Here is a 24,209-nt window from a genome sequence, read left to right on the forward strand (position 1 = left end):
GGGTACCGATATGGGCTTGTTGGTACATCTTGAACAGGCTGGTAGCATAGCGCGGGAAGACACACGGACAAAGAAGAGGTACGATACGAACACAAGCGCTATAGCGCTTGTGTTCGTATCGTACCTCTTCTTTGTCCGTGTGTCTTCCCGCGCTATGCTACTAGCCTGGTCATCATGACGTCAAATAACATGAGATTGTATGATGACTTCATCACATGACGTCTTCGCTTGGTCAAAGGTGGACCGATCCCGGAGGCAGTGCAAAACCAAGTGAGATGCAGAAAGCTTGCAATGCCTCTGATCTTGGAGGCCGCGAAAAGATCACGTTAGGTGCAGAAAGCTTTCGGAGGGGGGCGGGGGAGAATCAATGCATCGACTGAGAAGAAAAGTGAAGAAAAAGAAAAAGATGGCTGTCGCCTTGAGTCGTCTTAGGGGATTGCATAAGAAACCCTGCAAGTTTTTTTTTTCTTTTTGTTACTGTTGTAGGAGCCTCAATAATCACTTTCGTCTTGAGCTGATTCAGGAGTGATGGCAGTAGTCTAAATAGAAACATGACTTACATTAGTCCTAAACAAAATAGGTGTATGGACGACCAAATGTGATGGGAAGCCGTTGGCGCGTACTCAAGGCCTTTAGAAGAGCTTAATTGAGATTCCCTCTTAGATGCCGAAGCCAAACTCCAAAAGTGAAGATAAAGCGATTGTGATGCTGGTCAGGCCGCCCCGCTAAAACTGTGCAGCACTGCAGAAGATACAGAGTGTGCCCGAGCTTTATATAGGGTACAATAGAAGTCAATGGGCTGCCTTGAGTCTCGGCTGTACTGCATAAAATTAAGTTTGCGTTTAAAGCTATAAAACCAATAAGCGGTTCACTTCTTCTGCACTGACGACGACTCGTGTTGGGCATAACGATCAAATCCTTGGAAAGGGGGTCACCAAAGGAGTGGTTTTACGAATTATTAAGAAATATTCTAATGAATACAAATTTCAACAACATAGGGCCTGAAGTCTGCAACTTAAAAGATGAAATTATGATGAAAAGATGTTGTTATTGGTGCTTCCCCACTTCCTTTACGTAGTACACTGAAAAGGGCTTTTAAGGGTAAATAAATGATGATGATGATGAAATGATCAGAAAATTGCATGATGGCATGATGACCTAATATAACATGACGTACACCCAGAGTATTTATAAGCAAATGCAATATTCACACTTTATTGCGAAATTTATGTGCTAAACATCTCAATTGATATGAATGCAACATTGCTAATGGATGTCCCAGCCTACATGACGAGACATGTAAGGTATAAATTGTGTATCCACATGCTAGGAGGATTTTCTGCTGAAAGCTTTCTATTTTTATACGGGACATGTAAATATTGCCTGTAGTTACGATTGCAACTAGTGCCGACAGCTTCACTAATAAATGAGTGGATTATGGGGCAATCATAAGAACAGCAAACTAGGCGAGTCTGTAGTTGTTCAGGGTGTTGTAGAAGCGCTATACTGACGTGTGCCTAAAACCCTGAATATTCGTGAATGGAAGGATCGAGGGGGTAATTCTTTTGGGCAAATTGGTGGTTCATTATCACGGCTTACAGCGCTAAAAAAAACACGGACAAAGGTAGAATGAAAACGACAAAGCGCTTACTTACTGCTGACATTTATTGAAGTAAAGCAATGGGATATAAAGGAGATGTGTCATCCTGAAAAAACCGGATCGATCGAATATTACGTGAAGCGGGCTCGCTAATAATCGGGAAATTGTAGCGTGGTCTTCCTACGGTTATTCTAAACAGTACACGCAAGGCAGAAGAAGTAGCACGAAGCGGCGGGTTCAGGTACATTGTGGCATACCCAGCCCTGTTAGGTAAAGCCAGCTTTATAGCTTCCAGAATACTGCACACTTTACGTTGCAACAGCGAGGGAGAACTCCAAACGAGTTCCTTGCACAAGTACATTCCCACGAGGGCAGTCTAAAAGAACGGGAGGCAACGCGTCCAGTTCCTCGCGTGTCTTGGACCCCGGGGAGTCATTTGCAGAGATTCAAGACGTGTATGCCTCGTGACGACACGACATGTTAGCCCTGTGCATCTCGCTTGAAAGGCGAGCAGTAGGAAGCACTTAGCGGTGCAACTTTTACTCCGGTGAAATTGAAAGAACACGAAATAGCGTCACATAACAAAGACGACTAAGACGATGCAAACAAGGGTCACTTTTTATTCTCACCGTGGGATGGAGTAGTATTTCATAGCACGTTATACTAATGAGACAACGTTCTTGAATCCTTCCAGGAGCATAGCTGCTTGAGAAACAAAAGATCAGGGTCCTTTATGCATTCGCCTAAGACTACTCAAAGGCAAAAGACACCTTGTTGTTTTTTTTCTCAATTCATATATTGATCCTCCCATGCCACACTCCTAAAGCTTTCTGCGCCTAACGTAGTTTTGCACAGCCTACAAGATTGGAGGCACTACGAGCTTTCGGTAGCTCACCTGGTTTTGCACTGCCTCCATGATCGGCCCCCTTTTATCAAGCGACGATGTCATGTGATGGCGTCACATCACGGGACGTCATGATGACGTCATCACCTGATGATGATTTTTTGCCTCACTCGTGTTGACGTTGTCGGTGAATTCTCGCGTTTGATGGGGCATATAAGGCTTTCGCCTTACTAAACAATGCCAAGCTGTAAAAGAACGCCATACTCTACGTGTGGGTGCATTCGCGTGTGCGTACTATTTACAGGTGATGACAGCGCCTGAGAAATCAGCCGCAAATGCGCCACTGTACCACACCGGGCGTCACTTTCGGTTGACACTGATTTGTACCACTATCCTGCCGTATTCTCACTCCATCCATTGACGTAATAAAATATAATATTTCCGCCAACGTACGTCACCAAGCCGGGATAAAAAAGAAAGTTGGAACTTGACGCAGAGATTTGCTGACGTAATAACCAAGAGTGATGTACGACATCCGCACACCGAACGAGAACACGCATTGAATCCGTAAATCGCACGACTGGATCGCTGGGTGACACGTATAAGCGATGAGTTGTCATATTAAACAACAAACTAAAGCGCGATCAAGAAGCAAAACAAAACAGAACTGACGACCTTGGTTTTCTAGCTAACTTGGCTTGTCACAGTAAAACAAATGGCATATCCTGGCGCGCATGCGTTGAACGATAATAGGACATGAAAAAGAAATTTCTTGCCGCTGACTTCTGAAGCAACAGGCTGAGCGAAATCCAACGGGTTAGCCCCGTCTTCTCGACCGCGGACATTGTAAAGCAGCAGCCGCGTCTCGTTACCTTCTTTTCGGAGGCATTTACGCGGCAGCAACACGACACCACCGGGCACTTCAGTTGCTTTTGACTTGCTCGATCATTCGCGCCAAGCGCCCGCCACTGAATATGAAACATCCAGAGTTCTGACAGGGAAAGATGGTCTGTCCGACACGTGTATGACCTCGCTCGGGAGGGGCTTGAGCCGGCCTGGCTGCAGCGCCTGCGTAAAGTACGCTGGGTCAATAAGAGGCGCAAAAAAAATCACACAGTCCTTTATGCATTCACCTAAGCTGACTCTAAGGCGAAAACCATCTTCGTTTTCTTCTCAGTCGACGTTTTTGATCCTTCCCCGCGCCCTTCCGAAAGCTTTCTGCACCTAACCTGGGTTGGCACTGCCTCCGTGATCTTGGACCAGGCGACGATCAATGCGATGACGTTAACATCTGACGTAGTAGCGATGTCATGATGACGTATATCGGCAACCTATGACGTAATGACGACGTCATATGATGACGTAACGCGTGATGATGATGTTTTGCATCACTCGTGTTGACGCCGACGACGCAAAAGGGCGGTCAACGCCGACAGTCAATTTTCGCGTCTGATGAGGCATGCAAGTATTTCGCCTTAAATAAGGGCTTCAGTCAGATGTTGCAGCAGTCTGAGCAGTGTGAAAAAGTGTTAAGGAATAGCGCCGGCATAGGAAGAGCTCAGGGCGCATGCGTCGATCTCCCTATAGTAATCGATAAATAATAATAGTTGCTGGGGTCTTACGTGTCATAGCCGCGATATTATTACGAGGCACGCAGTACTGGGAAACTGCGAGTTAATTTCGACCTTCTGGAGTTGCACCTTCTGTAGGGTCGTTCCAGATGCTGACGAATGGTGGAAAGAATATAAAAGGCGCAATGTGGACGCCGTGCGAGAACAGCGTTCTACGCAAGGAAGCAACTTACAATAGAATTCTACGCCAACGCGTCACTTGTACAACTTCCAAAGTGGACTCCTTGTGGATCTTGTAATTATTAAAATGACTCTTAGGGCATTCTCGCTATGCAACTGGAAGTCCCACAGGTCGTCTCCGAGTGTACATGCACTCGGAGATGGTCAGCAGACTAACTAGCCGGAACACAAAGAAAGGGATACAGCCAAGCCTACGTGACCGTTATTGTTGTTGACATAGCCAGAGGAAGGGTGAGGGGATTCGATTCCTTCAGATGTTTTCAGTTTTGCATGTGTAGACACACACAAACATACACACGAACATACATTAAATTTGGTTGACCTTTAAGTTCTAAAAGAACTACGAGAACATAATGTTCATGGCTGAATGGTAGGAGGGGAGGTTGAGCCGCGAAACCTTCGATTACCGGTGTCAGTAACTCGGCATGACGCAACACGGTAGTGAGCCCGTGCTCGTAGCACCACTTCGATGATTCTCGGCTCCCAAATGGCCCGTCAAACTCGAACCTGTTCGCGAGCGGTGCCACAATCTCTAGGAGCTTCAGGACTGTAGCACGCAATATAAAAAAACAAAAAAAAAAACAAAACAGAACCTCGAGCAGAGAGGAACATAGCCCAACGTTGTGCGAAAGAAAGCCCTAAAGAACGCTTCATAAAGCACCTAAAAGAAGCAAGCTTCTTTGCGCGGAGGCTGCCAGCTGGCCATGACGTCCGTCACCGTAAACATGGCGCCATTGCCTATAAAGACCCAGTATTCCAGGCACCGTACAAACGCTGTCAGCATAAAGCAAACGTGTCACGGTCTTCTACAGCAGTTTCTGACGACATGGCTTTATACGCAATGCAATATCCTAACTACTGAAGATTGCTTCGCGCTTTCTTTTTGTCAGTCGATACGTGGTGCACGCCACGCATTGATGCGCGCCATCGCATAGTGGTAAGAGATAGCAGATTCGTTTAGAAAGTGTAATTGGAAGAAACTGGATTCCGCAGACACGCTATGAAGGGAACAAATATTGGTTGAAGACGAAAACAAAAAAAAAAAGTCACAGTTTCGCCGCAAGGGCGAAGCAATGAATGCGATAGCAAGGAACTAATGCTATACGAAGTGAGGCTCGCCAATGGATACTCTCAGTTTGAACAGCGCTTCTGTTGCAAAGGCGGCCGAAGCAGCGAAGGAAACTAGCGTGCTTCAAGTGTCGAGCTGTGACACTTGATAGTTCGCGCTCATCTTCTGTTTGTTCGTTTGGCGGCGTCCCTGAGCTCGAGTGACATTCGTACGCGCCGTAACATGAGCGCGGACATCACGGTGAAAGCGTGAAACATTCCTCTACCCCTCTCCACGAGAAAACCGCGCGAGCAGACAGCGGAAGGGCAAGCTTCTCCCATGCGCAAATATAAGAAGAAGCGAGCGAGCTCGCCGACGACTTTTAAATGCGCCCGTCGGGCTCCTAGCGCCACCTCGCTGGTAATGAAGAAACGCTTATTATCGCCTGCTGTCTCTGAGTCCGTCCAGCGCTAAATGGTGTGTATATAACGCTCGCCGTTAGCTACGTGGAGGATCTGCGTTTCGTGGCGTAGTGGATAGCGCCGCTCGCTGCGGATCAAGAGGTCCCTGGTTCGATTCCGCGCTTCGGAAGCATTTTTCTGAGTTATTTTTCTTTGGGGCCTTTATATATATATACATACTTATACATATACGGTGCATGACGGCGGCGACGGCGACGGCAAAATCCAGCCGAGACTGTCCATATAATTGCTATCGCAATAAAAACAAAACAAAAAGTACATTGTACGGTTCACTGCACAACAAAAGTAATGACATCGTCGCCAGTGAAGCTCTCCCATTGGTTTAATATTCGTCGATCGATCGCTATCCTGCGCGGAAATAGTCTACTCCTGCGTAAAACCGCACATTGGTTGTCAGTGATATGGCGCTGAAGTTTGACAACATAAAGACGTCCAAGAATTAGTTAACCATTTCTAGAAAAATTAGTTTATACGGTAACTGACAATTGTGCTTGCCTGAGCTCGTTGGTTGCCCATAGCTAGCAGGCTTCCAGCCAACTGTTTTTAAGAGGACGTGTGTCGTCTCTATTTCTGTCCTCGTCAAAGTAGTAGGCTCGAACACTCCTCGATTGTTTATACGCAACACTAGAGAGCACACATTTCGCTATTCAATTAAAATAACAATATAAGTTTTGAGTAAAACCATTAATCTGCAAATACTCGCACATAAGCTATCTGTTTCGTGATATTTCGTTTATTTTACATAGGGCGTGTCTTAATATTGAATCGAGGATTACAAAGGCTCACGTGCACACACTGATTCATGGGTTGTTAAAGCCTTTTAAGAACAGTGGCATCTCATAGTAGCTTAAGCCATAATTCCTTCAAGGCAGCCTCGTTAATATTGGAGCAGACGCTTAGTTTCAAGCTTTTTTTTTTTAGAAAAGAAATGCGTTGTCTGATATGATCGATGGCTCATGCATCGAGCATTTTGCTGATTTCGATTCAGTTCCTTCCGGACTGGAAGGCCCACGCGCGTTAGAAGCTCGAACATCTTGACAAATGCATCGATTCGTGATTGCCCCCAGGCGCAAGGCATCGAACGCCATCGTTGGCCAAAGAAGCAATGCCCCAAATTTTGCTACGATGGTGGACTCGCGTTGAAGATAAACGGGATAACAAGAAGAACTATTCCCGTTCCGTCCTCGTACAGCCTTATGCTTCGCAGTTCGACACCGTCCTCCATATTTGATTAGATTCTCTCCGGAGAGACAAGAAATTACTCTTCGATTTCGAACGCTTGCCCGCAGGCAATTCCCACTGAATTCGTCCTGTTGTCGCAGTCATTCTTAGGCGAGCTTGTTCCGGCCAACTTAGTGTGTGTGGGTTTGCAGACGCTTCTGTAAACTGTGCGTACGCGTTGTTGTAGGCGTGCATGTGTGCCTACAGGAATGCTCCGAAGCCTCGGATGTCGACTTGCAGCGACATACAAGCGCCTAGGGTCTTCATAACTCATTCGTTACTTCTCGAGGGAACGAATGAGTTAATAAGACCTCAGCTGTACTCAGTTCACTGAGTTAAGTTCACTCAGCCGCATCCTGTCTGCCTTTGAGAGGCAACATGCGAGGAAGCACTGGGAGTACGCACATTCTCCATCTTCTTGTGGAACGACACAGAGATTAAAGTAGGCGTTCTACAGCTGTACGGTAGTCAAATGAGTTGTAGGATGTGGAACCATGTTTTGCGGAAGCTACATATGGAGTGACTTCTTTAGTAATCGACATATCGTTTTTAACCGGTGCCACTAATCATGCTTTAACCTCACTCGGTCCCCACATCACACTTTTACAGGGGAATAACGGGATTTCCCCTACTTCTCCTTCTATTCTATTCACCATAATTTGCTACTTCGTTTGCCATCCGGACTATCCGGTCGCGTTGCAACTTTGCTGTGCCCCACGTGGTTGAGTGTGGCATTTACGAACGTATATTCTTGTCTAATTGAAATGACCGACAGTGCGGCATGCAACTCATGCTGCTCTGAGGAGACGAATCAGCGCATTCGATGGCAGTGCTCAACCTACCAAACTCAACGACATATTCAACAATCCCAATTCCATCGTCCCGATGTAAGAAGACTTTCACAAAGCAAGATCCCCAGACCTTAGTCCACGGTTTCGTAAACCTACGTGGCCACGAAAGCCCTATTGTGCTACTTGAAGTCGACCGGACTTCAGGAGCATTTGTGAACTACGAGCGCGTGTTCGTGTCATCTGTGCTCCCACTAATTGTTTATTTCTCATTTTTCTTATTATACTATTTTCTTCTGTATATTATCTATTATTTCTCCTTTACTCCTCTCTATGTGTAAGGGAGCCAACAGAACCCGTGCTTAAGTTAACCTTCCTGCATTTTACCTTCGTTTATATATATATATATATATATATATATATATATATATATATATATATATATATATATATATATATATATATATATATATATATATATAGTCATTAAGCAAACTTAATCCTCTGGCGGCGTACGTACTCCTCCGCTTTCAAGAGCATTAGCAGGAGCAGCTAGAGGCGTCGAAACGACCTAATGCATTCGCTATGGACAGAAGAATACAACTCGTCATTTCAGCGTAAGCAGGAGTCTCTTGCCAACATACTCGACTTACACTCGACTTACACTGCTTGGGCTAACATACTTTTTCAGGAGCCACTCAGAGCATCGACTACTCTTCACTTAAGGAAACGCACGCACCTCGCGATATCGTTACGCAGCCGAAGTTCCTCCTTACTTTTAACGTCTTCGAAGCAACGGAATCACTCATCATTGCAGCTGGAACTTCTTCGACAAGTGAATGGGAAGAAAAAAAATAGAGTTCAAGAGAAAAAAAAAACGACACGACCGAGAAATACGCTTTCGCGAATTGGCATTTTCATCGGTTTGGTCCGCACGAGCATCAGCAGCCTCTTCCCCTTCAGCCTGCGCTTCTAGAAAGTTCGCGAACACTTCTGTCCCTAACAGCACTTTTCGGAATGGGCCTGTTTGCATCTCCTTTGCTTTTCCATATCTAAGGTTGCCGTGAGCCACCGCAAGCCTCAAGTGGTGACTCCGAGCGGCCGCGACTGAGAGGAAAACTGAATAAGGGCCGAAGAAGTGCGAGAGAATTGAACAGAACCTGGCAGGATTTATGGTCCTCCCTGATTGTGCGGCGGCTCGTGACGATCGCTGAGCTCCTTCGCACCATACTGCAGCCCTCGCTAAACTTTCACATTTTTCCCCCGTTTTGCGCACTCTGCTTTTTGTTATTTTTATTTATAGTCAAACCGGTCGATGCATTCGCAGTCAGCGTTGAGAAACCTCTCGCCGCTGCCACGACAGCCTTTATTCATACCCACCGCCATTTTTTTTAACTGTCGTTGCTACGCTTACTTTGGCTTCTTTACCTGCGTTTACTCTTACTGTCATGTGCATGAGCACGGCTTCTTGAAAACGTGCGCCCTACTCCTTAGCGAACGACCTCTCGAGGAAGCAGAGAGAGCACGAAGTTGAGAATTCGATCCTTCTGCACTGCATCACCTTCTTTAAGTGTTTGTTTGTGGAATGACCTTGAGGTGAAAGAAAGGGGGCAAGAGATAGATAAAAAAACTAGAATAGGAGGAAAGACCTGTGACTGCTTGGCGAAGCCGAAACATTGATCTAATGGTGCGAAATATTCGAGATTTTGCACGGTGGATCATTTGTTGGCTTCGGTGAGTCTTCTTCGCACTATTGTTTCGTAAGGTTACTGAAAGATAAACACGTTGGATGTTGAGCGTTGTAACTCACAGACAAACGAAACAAAAGCCCCGACTCCGTATCACTGTTATTTGATTCACGCACGTTTACGAAAAGCTAACAGATAGCATTTGGGTTTGCTTTGATTCATGATTATAGGCAGGAAACAGCGCTATAAGACGGGACGAAGCGAAAGAACGCAGACCACTTTTGTTTCGTTTTCCTTTTGCTTGAGTTTCTTCCCATCTAATAGCGCTGCTTCCTGTGTATGAGCGAAGAGATCTCTGCTTGAGGCAAACATAGCAAAAGTAGGTACAACGAAAAAATAATATTACGAATAAGAAAACAAACGGTAAAAAAGTGCTTATAAAGTTCTTCGAAAAGTTTCTTCTCAGGGCAATCACACGATATATGTCACAAACAAGTCCTGCGCTCAAACGATTGAGCTAAGCTTGATCCGATCTGCGGATTTCCTCCTGCTTGTTTTACCGATCTATCTAATTGGACAAACCACGGTCACTCGATCGTCTTGGCTAATTAGGAGGCTATCGTGGCCACCAGAGGGACGATAATTATGGTGGTGGTGGTGGTCGTGGTGATGATGATGATATGTGGTTCTTAATGGCGGAAGGAAGGAAGGAAGAAACAAGCGGAAAGACAGGGAGGTTAGCCAGTTCTTAGACCGGCTGGCTACCCTGTGCTGGAGGAAGGGGTAAGGGGGATCAAAGATGATAGAAGAGAGATGTTACAAAAAAGGAGAGCAAGAAAAGGAAAAAGAAAAAGAGAGGGGGGAAAAAGGAAACGAGAATATGGCCCTACTAAGAGTCTGTCTCCAAGACCTGTTGTCCGCAAGAAGCGCAATAATGCTTTTAGAGCCTTCTGTGCTGACGATGGACTCGGCCAGAGTCCCAAAACCCTTTCTTCCGACAAAGGGCGATTGTCAAGTTCATCTAGCGCATTGGAAAGTTCATGTCTTGGCGCACTGGAACGGGGACACTCACACAGAAGATGGGAGATCGTTTCTTCGCAGCTGCAGTAATTGCATGTGGAGTTGTTGGCCATTCCAATCAGACAGGAGTAGGCATTCGTGAAGGCCATGGCAAGCCGCGGAAGGGCCGAGTGCGGCCAATGACCAGAGGGACGAGGAATGATTGAGCAGCGTTAACACTAAAACATCCACCAAATAAACGAGTTTTGTGGAAGGAGTTAGGAATAGACCCAAGTTTAATGAAGTGGACGACCCTCCCCCCCCCCCCCCTCTACTCGTTGAGTTCGAAAGAATACAAGCTACTCATTGGATGCAAAAGTGGAAAATGGAGCGACGACGTGCTTAACACAACGTACTGCCTTTGGTACCCGTCTTTCCGGGTATATACAGGTGGGAAGTGAAGAGTTCTTGGAAGGAAACATCAGGGGGGGCCCCGCCACGGTGGTATAGTGGTTATGGCGCTCGACGGCTGACCCGAAGGTCGCGGGATCTAATCCCGACCGCGGCGGCTGCATTTTCGATGAAGGCGAAAATGTTTGAGGCCCGCATACTTAGATTTAGGTGCACGTTAAAAAACCCCAGGTGGCCGAAATTTCCGGAGCCCTCCACTACGGCGTCTCTCATAATCAGATCGTAGTTTTTGGGCGTTAAACCGCAGATATTATTAATAAAGAACCAATCAGGGGTCCTCGGCCGTTATTATCGTCAAAAAACCTCGGTGAACATAAGCCTGCGCTATACACGATGGCGGGGCATGTTCCCGCTGGGTAAAGATAAGGCCGACTCGGCGCCCCTCTTAAATGATTAGGGGGGGCGGCCCCCTCCCCCCCCCCCCCCCCCCCCCCCTGTGCGCACACCTATGGTCACAGTCGGCGTAGCATCGTGAAGTTCCGCTGTTGCGTAGATTAACTCAACGCAATCAGTAAAGCGCCATCACAGATAAAGAAAGGTGCAAGCAAAACGTGAGAACCAAAGTAGAAAGGCCAGCTGCGCGCAGATGACAGCAGATGACAATTTGCAGCCGGAAGAGACGCAGCGTGCCTAAGCGCTAACGACCTTGGCTCAATGGTCCTAACTGCTCAGTCATTCGTGAGAGAGAGGGAGAGAAGGAGAGAGAAGAGTGAGAGAGAGAGAATACCAAACATGTGGTTGCGCAGCCATTTTCTCTCATTAGTTTGATTTGGGCAGACGGATTGAGAGAACATCGGCTTTTCTCACATGCGGAGAAACAAAAGAAAAAGCACCGAGCAATTTGTGCCAAAGCAGATTTGCATGCGCAATCACTGTCGTGGCGCCCGAAAGCGCAGCGAAGCCGATTTGACTGATTACGGATAAAATCAACAAAAGCTTGCAGAACTTGGGTACGACAGTGCGGTAGGGTAATTCATTAGAGACCCTGTACTTCGGAAGTTGTTCCTCATTACTTGCAAACTACTCCATCATAATTAGTGATATAACCTTGCCAATTAGTATTAACGTAGGCAGAGCGCGTTATGGCTAAAATGGGCAACTAAGTAAGTTATAAATAAATCATGGCAGATTCAACACGCTTGTACGAATGTACATTATGCAAATCTATTTCAATTGTTTCAGATAAATGCCTCGCAGAAAAGAAAAGAAACACGATGTATGGAACTGTAATATCTATACCACACTACCTTACGAACTAGACCTATTATAATTAAACTATCTCCAGATTCGTCCCAGTTTTGATAACACAAACTTTTATATTAGACTACTTTATTTGTACTCTGTCTCATAGAGCACCCCCTTTGGTGTTCCACAAACAAAACAAGACAAATAGAAAGAAATATGGTCAGCTTTTCATGGTAGGAACACCGTTCTTTAACAAACAAAGCATGAAGGGCAAGGATAGCGTTACAATTTTGTCCATTCCTGGTACACAAACGATAAAAAGGTTGAATTACGTCGCTACAATGAACGGTGTTCAAACAACCGGGCTGCTACAGCACAATGTAACAAGATGCATAGAGTTGCGCAACCCGATGCGTGCCTCGCCTGCAGTTCACGCGTGATGGTCAGTCTCACCGCTTCCTTTGCTCTAACTTTCGTACAGTGACCATTTCGTTGTTTTTGAAAGGAGTACACACTGTAGGAAGGCACACCTCATAGAATGCAACAACACAGAGAGGTGGCCCTTAGAGCGCTCCTTCAGCCAAACAAATACGGTAGATTACTCTCCGACGCTAAACACCATAACGAGAAACAGCCCGCAAAGAGCGTACCGTTTGCTTCGGGATTAATCCTCCGTCGATGTTATCCGAGGGCCCCTTTCCTGTTCCAATAGAACGTTTCCAGGCTTCCCGGTTGCAACAAAAGCACCCTCTAAACAGGAAACTGTGTTCTGATTCATTAAGCGCGCCGAGTAACGAAATTGGACAGTTTGGACTAAGAGACGGACGTGGGTGTTCAGTGGTCCCCGCGGAATCCTGCATTGAGTCTTGCGGCAGGCTCAATAGCAGCAGGGAGGGGGTGGGGTGCCTATTGATTTCGGATATCCGGCGAACGCAATGAGGTTCAATGAGGGGTGATGGTTGGTCCTTGCTCCGACGAGTTTCATTCAGCCCCTTCCTTTCTTCTGGCGAGAATTTCGCGGCCAAGCGGGGGTTTTCTTCGGCAAGGCACTGTTCTCCCTGGCGGCCACAGCTGGGCGAGCCGATCCCTCTACCGCAATTACCCCAGCAAGGCTACCGAGCCACCAAATTTCTTCCGGGTCAACGTTTGCGGATGGCGATCGACCCGAGATCTTATACAATGCGAGCTCTCTCTCTTTCCACTTCTTAGTGTCGCTCATCATGGAACCCAACGACAGCCTTAGCAAAATACGTGCAACAATGGAGTGGTGCAGGAGTGACGTTAGCAAAAGTAACCGTCCTTCTTTCTTGACGTCATGCGTGCGGTGGCACTCAACCTAATTCATATTTTCGCGTTTGCGGTTTATACAGTCTGAGCTCCCTGTCTCGCACTTCTTAGTGACGCTTATCATGAATCCAAACGACAACGACGTACAGTGAAACCTCAGTGATACGAATCTCGCGGGGTTACCAAAAATATCCGTATCATCCGAAATTCGTATCACCAGAAAACATGGAAAATTAGTATGCGACAGAAGAAAGTTGGGTTACGTTTTGATTCAGTGTTTATCAGGGCCGCAGCGGCGTCATGGACAGCTCTGAATGATTGCCAGTAAAGTTTTTAAACGACAACGATCATACTTGTACTCGTATATAAGGTGCATGCGCACGTGTGTAATTAATGAACCAGATGTGTTGTGCCCCGTGACCGCTAGTAGCCCCTTCCAAATCTTACTACGTTTGCTTTTCTGCATGACACCAAAGTACTGCGGCAAAAGTGACTTAAGAAGCGCTTTGCACACGATAGAGGCCAAGCTCCTTCGCCAAGACCGTCCGCTTCGCCTCTTGGGGTCTTCGTCCACCTTTAATGGGACTGCATGGCGGACCCGCAGCCCAAGTTTCAGTCTTGTTTCATATAACGTCTGATTGCGGGGACATGGCTTGCATCGACGTGGCAGGCACGTGTTAACACAGTACAAAGACGCTGCTGCCTCGAGCACAGGAGCACGCGTCAACGCGTCGAAAAAAAAAAAAAAAAGCGCGACGTCAACGTCATCTGTCCTAAACGCGAAGGCGCCTAAAGGCCTCCAATATTCGCGCGCACTATCTCGGAGGCAACGACGCACCGTTGATGGTCGCACAGCGCGCATGCCCGCGCCCGCGCGTGACTGCCGCGTCGTCCGCGTCTTCCGCGACAGCGCGGGCCGCACCTGTTCGTACCTGTGCGCTAGCATACGTTCGTGTCAAACGTCGCGGGGTGCAAATCTGCTCGCAACAACCGTACCCCAATACATTGCAGGCTAATGGGCCTTGGCCGGGACCACAGAAAAATTCGTATCACCCCGAAATCCGTACGAGCCGTGATCGTATCACCGAGGTTTTACTGTACCTGTCGTTGCACGTACGTGCAACAATGTATGATGAAGATGTGACATCAGCACAAAGAACCGTCGTCCTTCTTTGACGCCATGGGTGCGGTGGTGCGTGCAGACTCGATATCATATGGAGCGGGCGCCAGAGTTATCGCCCCGGCTCATATTTCCGCGTTTGTGGTAAATGAACCGGGGAAATAAATAGCGGACAGCCTCGGAACTCCTCCGGTGGTTGTATGCTACTGACTTCGATCTTGACTGGCGTAAGCGCCGATATCGGGTGACGTCATCAGTTTCGCAGTCCGTGAAGAGCAAGCGATGTTATATACAATATGTGGAAGAGTGTTTAAGAAGTTATAGGTATTACGTCATAACAAAATGGTGACTATATAAAGCCTCTAGTAAAGAAACTCGACGCTCTGTAAAAGTATAGGTAATTTTTAACTGACAATAATGCAGATAAGAAAAGCTTTAAAATAACGAGAACATTAACAGCGTCCTCGATTGCCTTAAGAGGTCTGAGTTGCAAGTTTTGCCAACTTTTTTAAAACGGCAATGTTTATGGTTAGCTCTTTGACGTTTGGTTTCTAGCTTTTATCTACTCCATTAAATATTTCACATAGCTACATAGAAAAAAAAAGCATACGAGAAAGCACGAGAAACTCTTACAACTCGAAGCCACTTGGGCCCGAGCTGTTGAAGTACAAAGAGACGCTCCCGGCCTGGGTGCTGTTTTCCTTTCTTTTCAACCACAGTTGCCTTGCGCGGCGCCAACATGCAGCACCCGCGCCTAGAGTTAAAACACTGTTACAGGAGTTCGTGCGCAACTCTAAGCCTTGCTATCGCTGGTTTGCTTGGTGTCAACTTAACTTTCTGTTTGTGCTAAAACAAAGCGAACGATCTCCAAAGAGAGCAAGGAACATACTTTCGTTTTTCGCTGCGCACGGAATTACAAAAAAAAAGCGCTGCAGCAGTGGCACGTGGGTGTTATGTCGAAAGCAGAGTTGGAAGTAAGGCAGAACTTGGGCAGAACAGTTCGTGGAACTTTCTGAACGGTGAAGAAGCGGGTTCAGGCACGACAAGATTGCCGAAATAACTGCCACGCCTGTTATGCCGCCGCTGTGCCGTCGTAAAACAAGTCTTTCTCGCTCAAGTTCGGTTTCAAAATAAAAAGATAGAAAAAGAACAGCCACATACTGTGGCGGTTAAGCCTCGCTCGCCAAAGAGAGAGAGTGAGCAAAGGAAAGTGGGTTTACAACTTTCCGACTTTTCGACACCCTTGAAAGGAGTTTTACGAAGCTTTCATTGCTTCGTTATTTTTGTCGCGCTCGGAGGACGTCGAACGACGAAATCGATAATTGGTGAAGATAAAAAGTGCAGTCGAAGACAAATTTTGAGCGAATGACACCGAAAGTGTCATTCCTTGTTCCTTGTTGAAGTTCAATATCCACATTTTCAGGACTAATAAAATAAATCAATCAATGTTCCCAAGAACAATCTTGGTGCTGGCATAAAGAAAAAAATTACTACTGCTACTACTACTACTACTACTACTACTAATAATAATAATAATAATAAAGAATAATAAATTCTCAGGCTGTAATGTAGTGGAGGACACTGGATCAATTTTGCCAACCCGAGGTTCCTTAACGTGCGCCTGTATCTTTCGAAACATTTGGAAGCCATAGTTTGTTCGCTACTGAGGAACGTTCCAGTACTCCCAGTACCTTGTAGATCAAGACGAGGCGTTGCGCTGTCGGCATTCCACCTTTGAACGGTCATGTACCCTTTACCTCGGCTCCTGCTGCCACCCTATGACACTGTGGACATTCACGAAGAAAAGTTTCGTCCCACCACGCGAGCTCTCATACCTCGGCGTGGTCATGACCTCCCGATAGGACTCACTTTTCAAGAGGAGGTATCGCTCCGAAGAATTCGCGTGAGTGGGGCTGTGACGCCTCCAGTCCGCGCGAAGTGGGGGTACACCGAAACAACTTCGAAATGCCCACTTTGTCATGCGCCGGTGCGGGAAGCGGACCTGAAACACCTTCTATGGACATGCCCTGGGCTACAAGCGGCTCGTCGACGCGGCCTGCGGAGTGCGGGGCTTCAGCACACCAGGCCGCCTGACTCGCAGCGGTGGATACACGGTCTGAATCATAGGTCCCTCCTGGACTTCATGAAGGAGACACAGTTGCACAATTTTGTGTAAGGCGTATTGATACCGTAGGGCCAACTAATGCAATAATAATAAAAAAAGCTAATGGCTAGCTCTATTCGTACATATATTATCAAACCTTATTGCTTTAAACTTCTTGAATGTAATGCAATGCATTAATTTACGGATAAGATTAGTGCTTGTTTATACTTCAAGGTACCTGTGCCCACACCCCAAGACGCCATAGCGTGATTGCGACATCACAAAGCAAATAAACTTTGAAGTGTTGAAGCGTAGAAATAATTATGAGAAGCTGAAGTCGACGAATAAGCAGACTGCCACAAGCGTGCTAGAGAGAGAGAGAGAGAGAAAAGAGGAAGGCAGAGAGGTCAACCAGGTGATAGAATCCGGAATGCTACCCAGAAACGGGGTGGGGAAATATGGGCCTGCGTACACTGCGGAGATGAAGAAGCCATTTGACATGTTCTGTGCGATCGCGCGGAGACAATCTAGTAGTAATACTCTCGACAAGTTAGATGACCAGCCTCTGTCAGGGGAAAGAATACTACGCCATCGTCCAGACTTAACGTCGCAGAAGGCCGTACAAGCGTTACTCGGCTTCCTGCGATCTACTTTCCTGTCTGAACGACTCTCATGCGTGTGTGAAATTGTTTTTTTTCCTCATTTATTTTTTATCTCTCTCACAAGCGTACTAAGATTCTGTCTTGCCAACTACGCGTGCGTATAGCTGTTCCCAAACGGGTTACCACTATACAATTTTTTTTCGACCACCTTGTTATTTTATGTATGCACTAGGTAGTAGCGATGGGAGCAATAGCTAACGCCACAGCTCACAAATTTTAAAGCCGGATGTCTAATATCCTTTCCATTTCAGACGTAATGTAGTATAAGTTAACTTTGGAGAAAGCGACTGGTGAATAAACTCGTGCTACCGGACAACATCAATGCTTTTAAAGCTGAGAACGTCACTCAAATCCCTCGGCTTCTTTTCGTGTTACTGCATGCGAAGGTCTCGACCCCTGTAGCTACGATGACTTAAGGTGCCATACGGCAGTTTATTAGCATTTCACTCTTGGCCCTCCCTCTCCCCGAAAACGACGTACTACGAGAGTTGTGTCACTATCACTATCAGCACTCCATGTACTGATACAATACTTGAGTGCATCGTAATAATACTCGAGTACGTGAATGAAAAAAAAAAACAATATTAGTGAGATAGAACTCTCGGATTTCTATACGAACTGTGAAATGTTGCCCTTTTCTCACTCTCATTGATCTGTTATTTTACCAATAAAATGAGGACAACTGATGCTCTCTTCAGTTTCATCTACTGGCGGAGTAATACAGTTATTCTTGATCTGTTAACCTCACCAAATTAAATTTACAGTTTTAGTTTTAACCGCGGAGCCGTTTAGAGCCGAGGTAAATTGTCGTCCGCACTTTCTATCCCAGCTGCGAGAGCGTCGCCTGACTTGAGAGCGAGTATGGACTAAGTGGGTGAGAGAGAAGCCTAGTGTGGAGAGTTCGGCCGTGCAGAGAAAGGGTAGCGACGAGGAGAGGGTGAAGGCAGGTAGAGGTAAGGAAAGCATCGCTAGCGAAGCAGGTGGTGTGGAGAGGAGGACCGGCTGATAACCATCCTGGAAAAGGCGAGGGCCTCGCATTCGTTCTGCAATTTTCGCCTCGCATCGCTTCGCCTTCATTCTGGAATGTGCGGCAATGGCCAAGCTAAAACTGATGCGACTAGCTCCGCTGTTTAATCAACCTTCGCGACGTTAATTCAGTTGAAGCTTTCATAAGTTTTCCATAAATATTTCTTAAATGGACATGATTTTCAATATGCTTAAAATAAGGATGACTCGTCGCTTGACGATACAAATACAAATGCTACGTGTTAACCAATCTCCCAGAGTGACTGTGCGCCACGAGTTTTTCTGATCTAGTTCTACTACTATCGCTATACTAAATGACAGCGTGGCGTAGACAGGGAGGGGGGAGGGCACACCGGGCACTTGCCCCCCTCCCCGAAATCTCTTTCTGCCATGGTATATAGAGCACAAAATGACACTCGATCAGACTTACCTGCGCGGACCCCACGTCGGAACAAGGGCGTGCCCTCCCCCGAAAAAGATTTCTGCCTACGCCACTGCTAAATGAGGCAGACTACTCCGTTGTATATATGTCAAAAGAATTACCTCGCAAATGAGCAATATTGCTGGCTTTCACGAGCACATTTAGAGCAACGCGCATGATTAGTGACGCAATGTGATCATCTTCAAAGAATGGTGTATTTTTATTGCGCAAGCATTCGCCTTTTTACTACTGCTTTCCACGAGCCACTGCGGGCTTTCATTGTTAAGCGAGTTTGATACCGCGATTGATACCGCAATTTAGTGGTACGAAATGAAGTAGTCCGCATCACGTGCACATTGTTCACATTAAGTTGAGCCTTATGTGCGACATGGAGCGACGAGGCGGTCTCATCCCGCTATACTCTAACTGCGGTCCGAAGGGACCGGGCGGGCCGAGCTGTGGCGGCGGCATAAGCATCGGCATTCGAGGGCGGCCGAACGGGCCAAACGGAGGGCCAGGTGGCCTACCGAAAGGGGGAAGCTGTTGCGGCGGAGGCGGTCCGAACGGTGGCGGTGGACCGCCGAGGGAAGGCTGCGAGCCGAACATTCCGGGTGGCCCGAAGGCTCCCGGATGAGCGTATATGGCTTGCACGCACGGCGGCGCATCCTCGATAGGCCGGCCAACACTGAAGCTCCTGCTTCGACGTCCCTTTACCATTCTGCCGGGCAGGCCGATTCTTATGTGCATTCCTTCGTCGGGGTTGGGAGGCTGATTGGAGCCGCTGTTGCTCATGCTGGTGCTGTTCGGGTCGTGGGCAAGTGCAAGCGCGGTCTTGGAAGCCGCCGGTGTGGTCTCCCGGACTCCCGGAGGCGGCGCGGGCGGCTTGCTGGGACCCGACATGAAGCGGGCCAGCTGTTTCCGCATCTTTCGCTGCACGTTCTCCCATTCGGCCATCTCTTCCTTGTACCTGTCGTACTCGCGGTAGTACTGTTCCCAGGCGGCCCGCATCACCATCTCGGCCGAGGTGGGTGCAGAATGAGGTAGGCCGCCGATCTTGTCGGTACTTTTCCGCTTGACGCTTTCCAGGGAAGCCTTGCTCAACGCCAACTTGGCCTGCATCGCGTAACGTATCTCCGGTGGAGGCGTCGGCGCCATGGGCTTCTTCGACATAGAGCGACCGCTGCTCCTCTTCTCGCGCGCAGTGTCACCTATGTCGCGGCGCCCGGTGTCACCTTTGTCGCGGCGTCCGCTGTCACCTTTGTCGCGGCGGCTGCTCTCCCACTGCTTGCTCACTTGAACCTCGATGCTCGACGCTTCCGAAGAGCCCGAAGACATGTCCTCGACTTCCAACCTGGCAGTTGTCGCCATGGAAGGAGAGCGCGAGTCTGGCCGGGATGGCGAACGCGAACTGGAAATGGCGTGTCTAGAAGACTGTTTCGACGATGGCCTCGAAGGTGTGGGCGTTGGGCTAGAAGGACTACGTGATGGGCTTGAAGATGGGCGCGACTGTGTCCTAGATGCAGGCTGTGAAAATATTTTCGAGCGAAACTTCATTCCAGAACCAGAAGGCACCTTGTGCGGTGCCCTGGATTTTCTTTCCCTGTCCCGGTAAGACGGTGGTGGTGGTGGAGGCGGTGCTGCCTGCGGTTGTCCTGGCGAAGGCTTTTTACTAGCCTGGCGGGCCCTCATCTCGCACAGACGTATCTCTCTGTGACCCTTGGAGCCGTCGCCCTCCCTACCGTCGGCGTATATGTGAACTATGGACGACTTGCGGGCCAACTTCGAAGTTACTGGGCCAACTCCTGTGCCCCCTCCGGCAGCGCCGTCTCTCCCCTTGTCGTGTAACATTTGCACACACATCTTGCACGTCTGATAATCGTCCTCGTACGACAGCTCGGTCTCGGACATGTTGGGGAAGTGCCGGCACTCGCCTATCACGTGTGCGATGGCCGGCAGGCGTCCATGACGATCAGAGGCGCCCGAGTGGTCTTGGACACCACCTCCCATACCTCCGCGATTTGCTTTGTGGTCGCGGCAGCGACCGGTGCGACCTACAGCGGGTGGCATGCTAATTTGCTCCTCGATGTAAGAGTAGGAGCCACCACCGCTGTGGTCGGTGCAGCGTCCGATTACGCGGAGGCCCGGAGGTGCATCAAGCGACAGTTGAACCAAGTCCTCATCTTCGGAGTAATCGTCGTCGATGATTACTCCCGACTGGGTACCGTACGGCGTGCCGCGACAGCGGGGCACGAGACGAATTGTTGGCTGCTTGTTGTGTATCTGAAAAAAGTTTATTGTATTCATTAGAGCTTGTGTTCGGGCTAGTTGAAACATCATAGATGAGACAGGCAGCGCTGGAAAGTTCACAACATCGGCAGACGCTTCGTCTGTGTCATTCTTCTCTGCCGTCGTTCTGAACTTGGCAGCGCTGCCTGTTTCATCCTTTATTGTATTATTGACTCATCGACGCGGCGCTGAATATTTTGTTAATTTAGTGATCGATGGGTTAAGTTGATCGCTTGTTTTACTGACTGCTGGATAAGAATTTCCGGAAAGCGTGAAATAGGACTATGGAGCGCAGCGGCAGTGATAGTTTTGCGATTTGGCCATTGTTACCAACGCTGTTTATCCCTATTAAGGACAGGTTAAATTACGCAAAGCGAGATAGTTTACTGAATGATTGATTTTTATGACGTGATGTCCGAAAACAACGCTGGATCTATAAAACACGCTTTAGAATAGGGATGCCTAATAATTGAGAAAACCTGGGGAACTTGAACAGGCACCCAACACTTAGTTAACGTCGGCACTTTTGCATTCGACCTAGGGTGGGAATTGAACATTGGGCTTGGCATGCTCAGCAGTCACAACACTATGGTCACTGGCTATCGTTGTGTACTGGGCATGCAGCACAAATCCTTCTTTTGGTGTGCTACACTGATCACTGGACAAAACCAACAGAGTAGACGCATATGTGCGCAAACCGCGACTGGTTATTGCTCACAACGCACGTCATATATATACACGCATTAAAATGTGAGAGGCAGGTAAAAATTGACAAGAAGAAATGAAGGTGAACTGCGCTAATTTAATGCTCAAGGACGCACGTATGGGTTGATGTAATGGGCGTCTATAAAATTAAAATGTCAGTTTCCCATCACCACGGAAGTAGTGCTTACGGGGTTTGTCGGAAAATTTTTTTAGCTTGAAGTAGCTTCTATAATATCTTTATTGAAGTTTACGGATGTTTACGAAATTATCAGCTCGCAGGCGCCGCCACGCGACTGCCTCCCTATCGTTTAGACTTTTATCAAGTGGTGGCACCAGTCTCCTAGGTAACCGATAACTTGTAATACGAGGGAGGTGCTTGATGTCACGTAAATAGCCAATTGCCATTGGATGGGGAATTTAAGCAAATTCTCTCTCGGTGACACAGCTACAGCAGTGGGTGCAGCTTACATCTATTCTTAGGCGGTAACCGACTGTAGCCTTTCCGTTTTGTCCTGGTGTATCAGCATAGCACAGCGAAAGAACAATGCCGTACCAACTAGCCCCCGTTGAAACCTTATTTAGTACATCCCGACTGCCATACCTTGATCCCCATGTCGTCTAATGGCGTGTGTCCCTTGCACTCTTCGACGACCTTCATCTCTGGCTCCCTGTCGCCGTCATCGATGGAAGCGCTCACGCTGGCGCCGTACGGCCCCAGCACGGCCGTGTACGCCACGGGAGGCTGACGACTCGCGAAGCTCTCGTAGCTTGTCGAGTTGCTGGGACTCTTGAAGCGAACGGCGATCTCCTGATAGCCTCCATCGACGGAGCCACCGCTACCGCCCTCCAGCCGGATGCGAGGGCCTCCGACGGGCTTGGAACTGCTCATGACTGTGCGAGAGCCGACTCAGTGAGCGTCTAGGAACGAATCACGAGCTTCGGACGACGCCAGTCATGACTCGGTTCAACCCAGCACCGGAGCCAGGCCTCCGTGCGCGCTGCGACGGCCAAATTTTCTTCCTTTCTTTCTTCTTTGTTGCTTCTGTTTACCATGGCACGTGCCCGCAGCTCGAAATTCACCAAGGACTTGAATGTTGTGAACATTCAAAAGAAACGTCTGCCTTGCAGAGATAGAAAAGAAGAAGAGGAACTTTAATCGACTCTAGAGTTATCTGTAAGGGGAGGTAGTCTGCCAGGCCATGTCTGTCAGCCCCCTCCCCGGCTCTATTTATGGCCCGAAGCTGTACCCCCGCATTCTTGGACGGATTGACGTCATGTAATTTTTACTCATGTTTTCATGCACATAGTTCTTTTTCTTTGTGTATGCACATGTTCATGCATTGTATCGTTTTTTTTTTGTTTGGCACGTTTGCTGCTTGCTGCCGAAAAGGGATACAGACCTAGTCAAGCCGTTGTGTGGCTTTTTGTCTGCATTCCGCTTATCTCTACCATGTATAGATGCGAAATAAGGTAAAGTTCCCACGCCACAAGCGTGGAGGAGTCCAGAAAGTTAGAGAAAGAAAGCTGGAAACGAGAAAATGTAGGACGTATGGCTGGTTAATCAGATAGCTGCTCGGCAAGGACAGAATTGAAACAATTGAGAACAGGAGGAATTGAAACAAAGTAGACGAAAAGGCGAGTTCATGGCTGAATGACCTGGGTGTGTTGAGCCGGTACACGGACGAACCAACCAGCTTGCACGGTGGCGGAGTGAGGAAGAGAGATAAGCTTTATTTTTAGCAACTAATTGTCTGAGTCCTCACTAGGTATCACTGAATGCGAGGTCTAGCATGATTTCTTCCTTTAGCGGTGAGTGTACGTGTGAATCGGCTGAACTGCTTCATGTGGGCTATCACCATTGGCAGTGATTATTCACATCGTCATCATAATCAGGACCATTTACCTCTTGGGGTGTTACACATGGTGTCTATGGGTGTTGATCCTCGAGTCTTTTGGTTTCGAAGAAGTAATAGCCGGTGTAAATTTCTGGTTTGATAAGAAAGAAACTGACATACCATGTTCAATTCAAATAATATTAAGCCGCCCTAGTTAAATATAGCTCATCACATGATTTAGCGAGCCCCGTCATATGAAAAAAAATGAATGTCTTCATTAGCGGTGATCAAGATTAGTCTTCACTGGTGTCACTTCGTGCCCCTATATATTTTTGCTTTAGAGTTAAAATGGAGTCGTGAAGCAACAAGTACTCCTGATTTTCCATCGTACCATGAATGCGAGGTTGTGTAAATAATTTGTCAGTTGCTATAACTGGCGGCCATAGCGCCACAAAAGGCATAAGCGAAAACGTTTCACGGGAAACGTGGACACGAGCATGCAAACATCGTATGGCCACTCCGCTTTAATTTTACGATTATTTAGTGAGAAAATGAACAGACGAAGGGTTGCGTGCAGTACTCCACTCCCCTGTCGACGTCACGAGGAGAGGGACCGAATGCCTACG

The 24,209-nt window shown here is 47.6% G+C and overlaps 2 protein-coding genes across 2 annotated transcripts in view; one reads left to right on the forward strand and one right to left on the reverse strand.

The window, feature by feature from the left end:
- The window catches only part of LOC119404339 (pyrokinin-1 receptor-like), a 343,661-nt gene that overhangs the window by 102,918 nt on the left and 216,534 nt on the right, over positions 1 to 24,209 (forward strand). The gene's annotated exons all lie outside the window — the stretch shown is intronic.
- On the reverse strand, positions 19,094 to 22,832 carry LOC119404574 (serine/arginine repetitive matrix protein 1-like). The gene is made up of 2 exons (XM_037671120.2): positions 22,350 to 22,832; positions 19,094 to 21,037 (listed from the first exon to the last, which is right to left on the reverse strand). The coding sequence occupies exons 1-2, from the start codon at positions 22,635 to 22,637 to the stop codon at positions 19,118 to 19,120; spliced, it is 2,208 nt and encodes a 735-aa protein (XP_037527048.1). The 5' UTR covers positions 22,638 to 22,832; the 3' UTR covers positions 19,094 to 19,117.

Source organism: Rhipicephalus sanguineus, chromosome 9 (genome assembly GCF_013339695.2).
Source record: "Rhipicephalus sanguineus isolate Rsan-2018 chromosome 9, BIME_Rsan_1.4, whole genome shotgun sequence".
Lineage (NCBI taxonomy): Eukaryota > Metazoa > Arthropoda > Arachnida > Ixodida > Ixodidae > Rhipicephalus > Rhipicephalus sanguineus.

Bases quoted from the DNA above. Each gene is read 5' to 3' on its own strand.
- LOC119404574 (XM_037671120.2), bottom strand. From the start codon at position 22,637: ATGAGCAGTTCCAAGCCCGTCGGAGGCCCTCGCATCCGGCTGGAGGGC. The intron at 21,038-22,349 runs GTATGGCAGTCG...AACTTTTTTCAG, and splicing joins TAGACGACATGGGGATCAAG to ATACACAACAAGCAGCCAAC.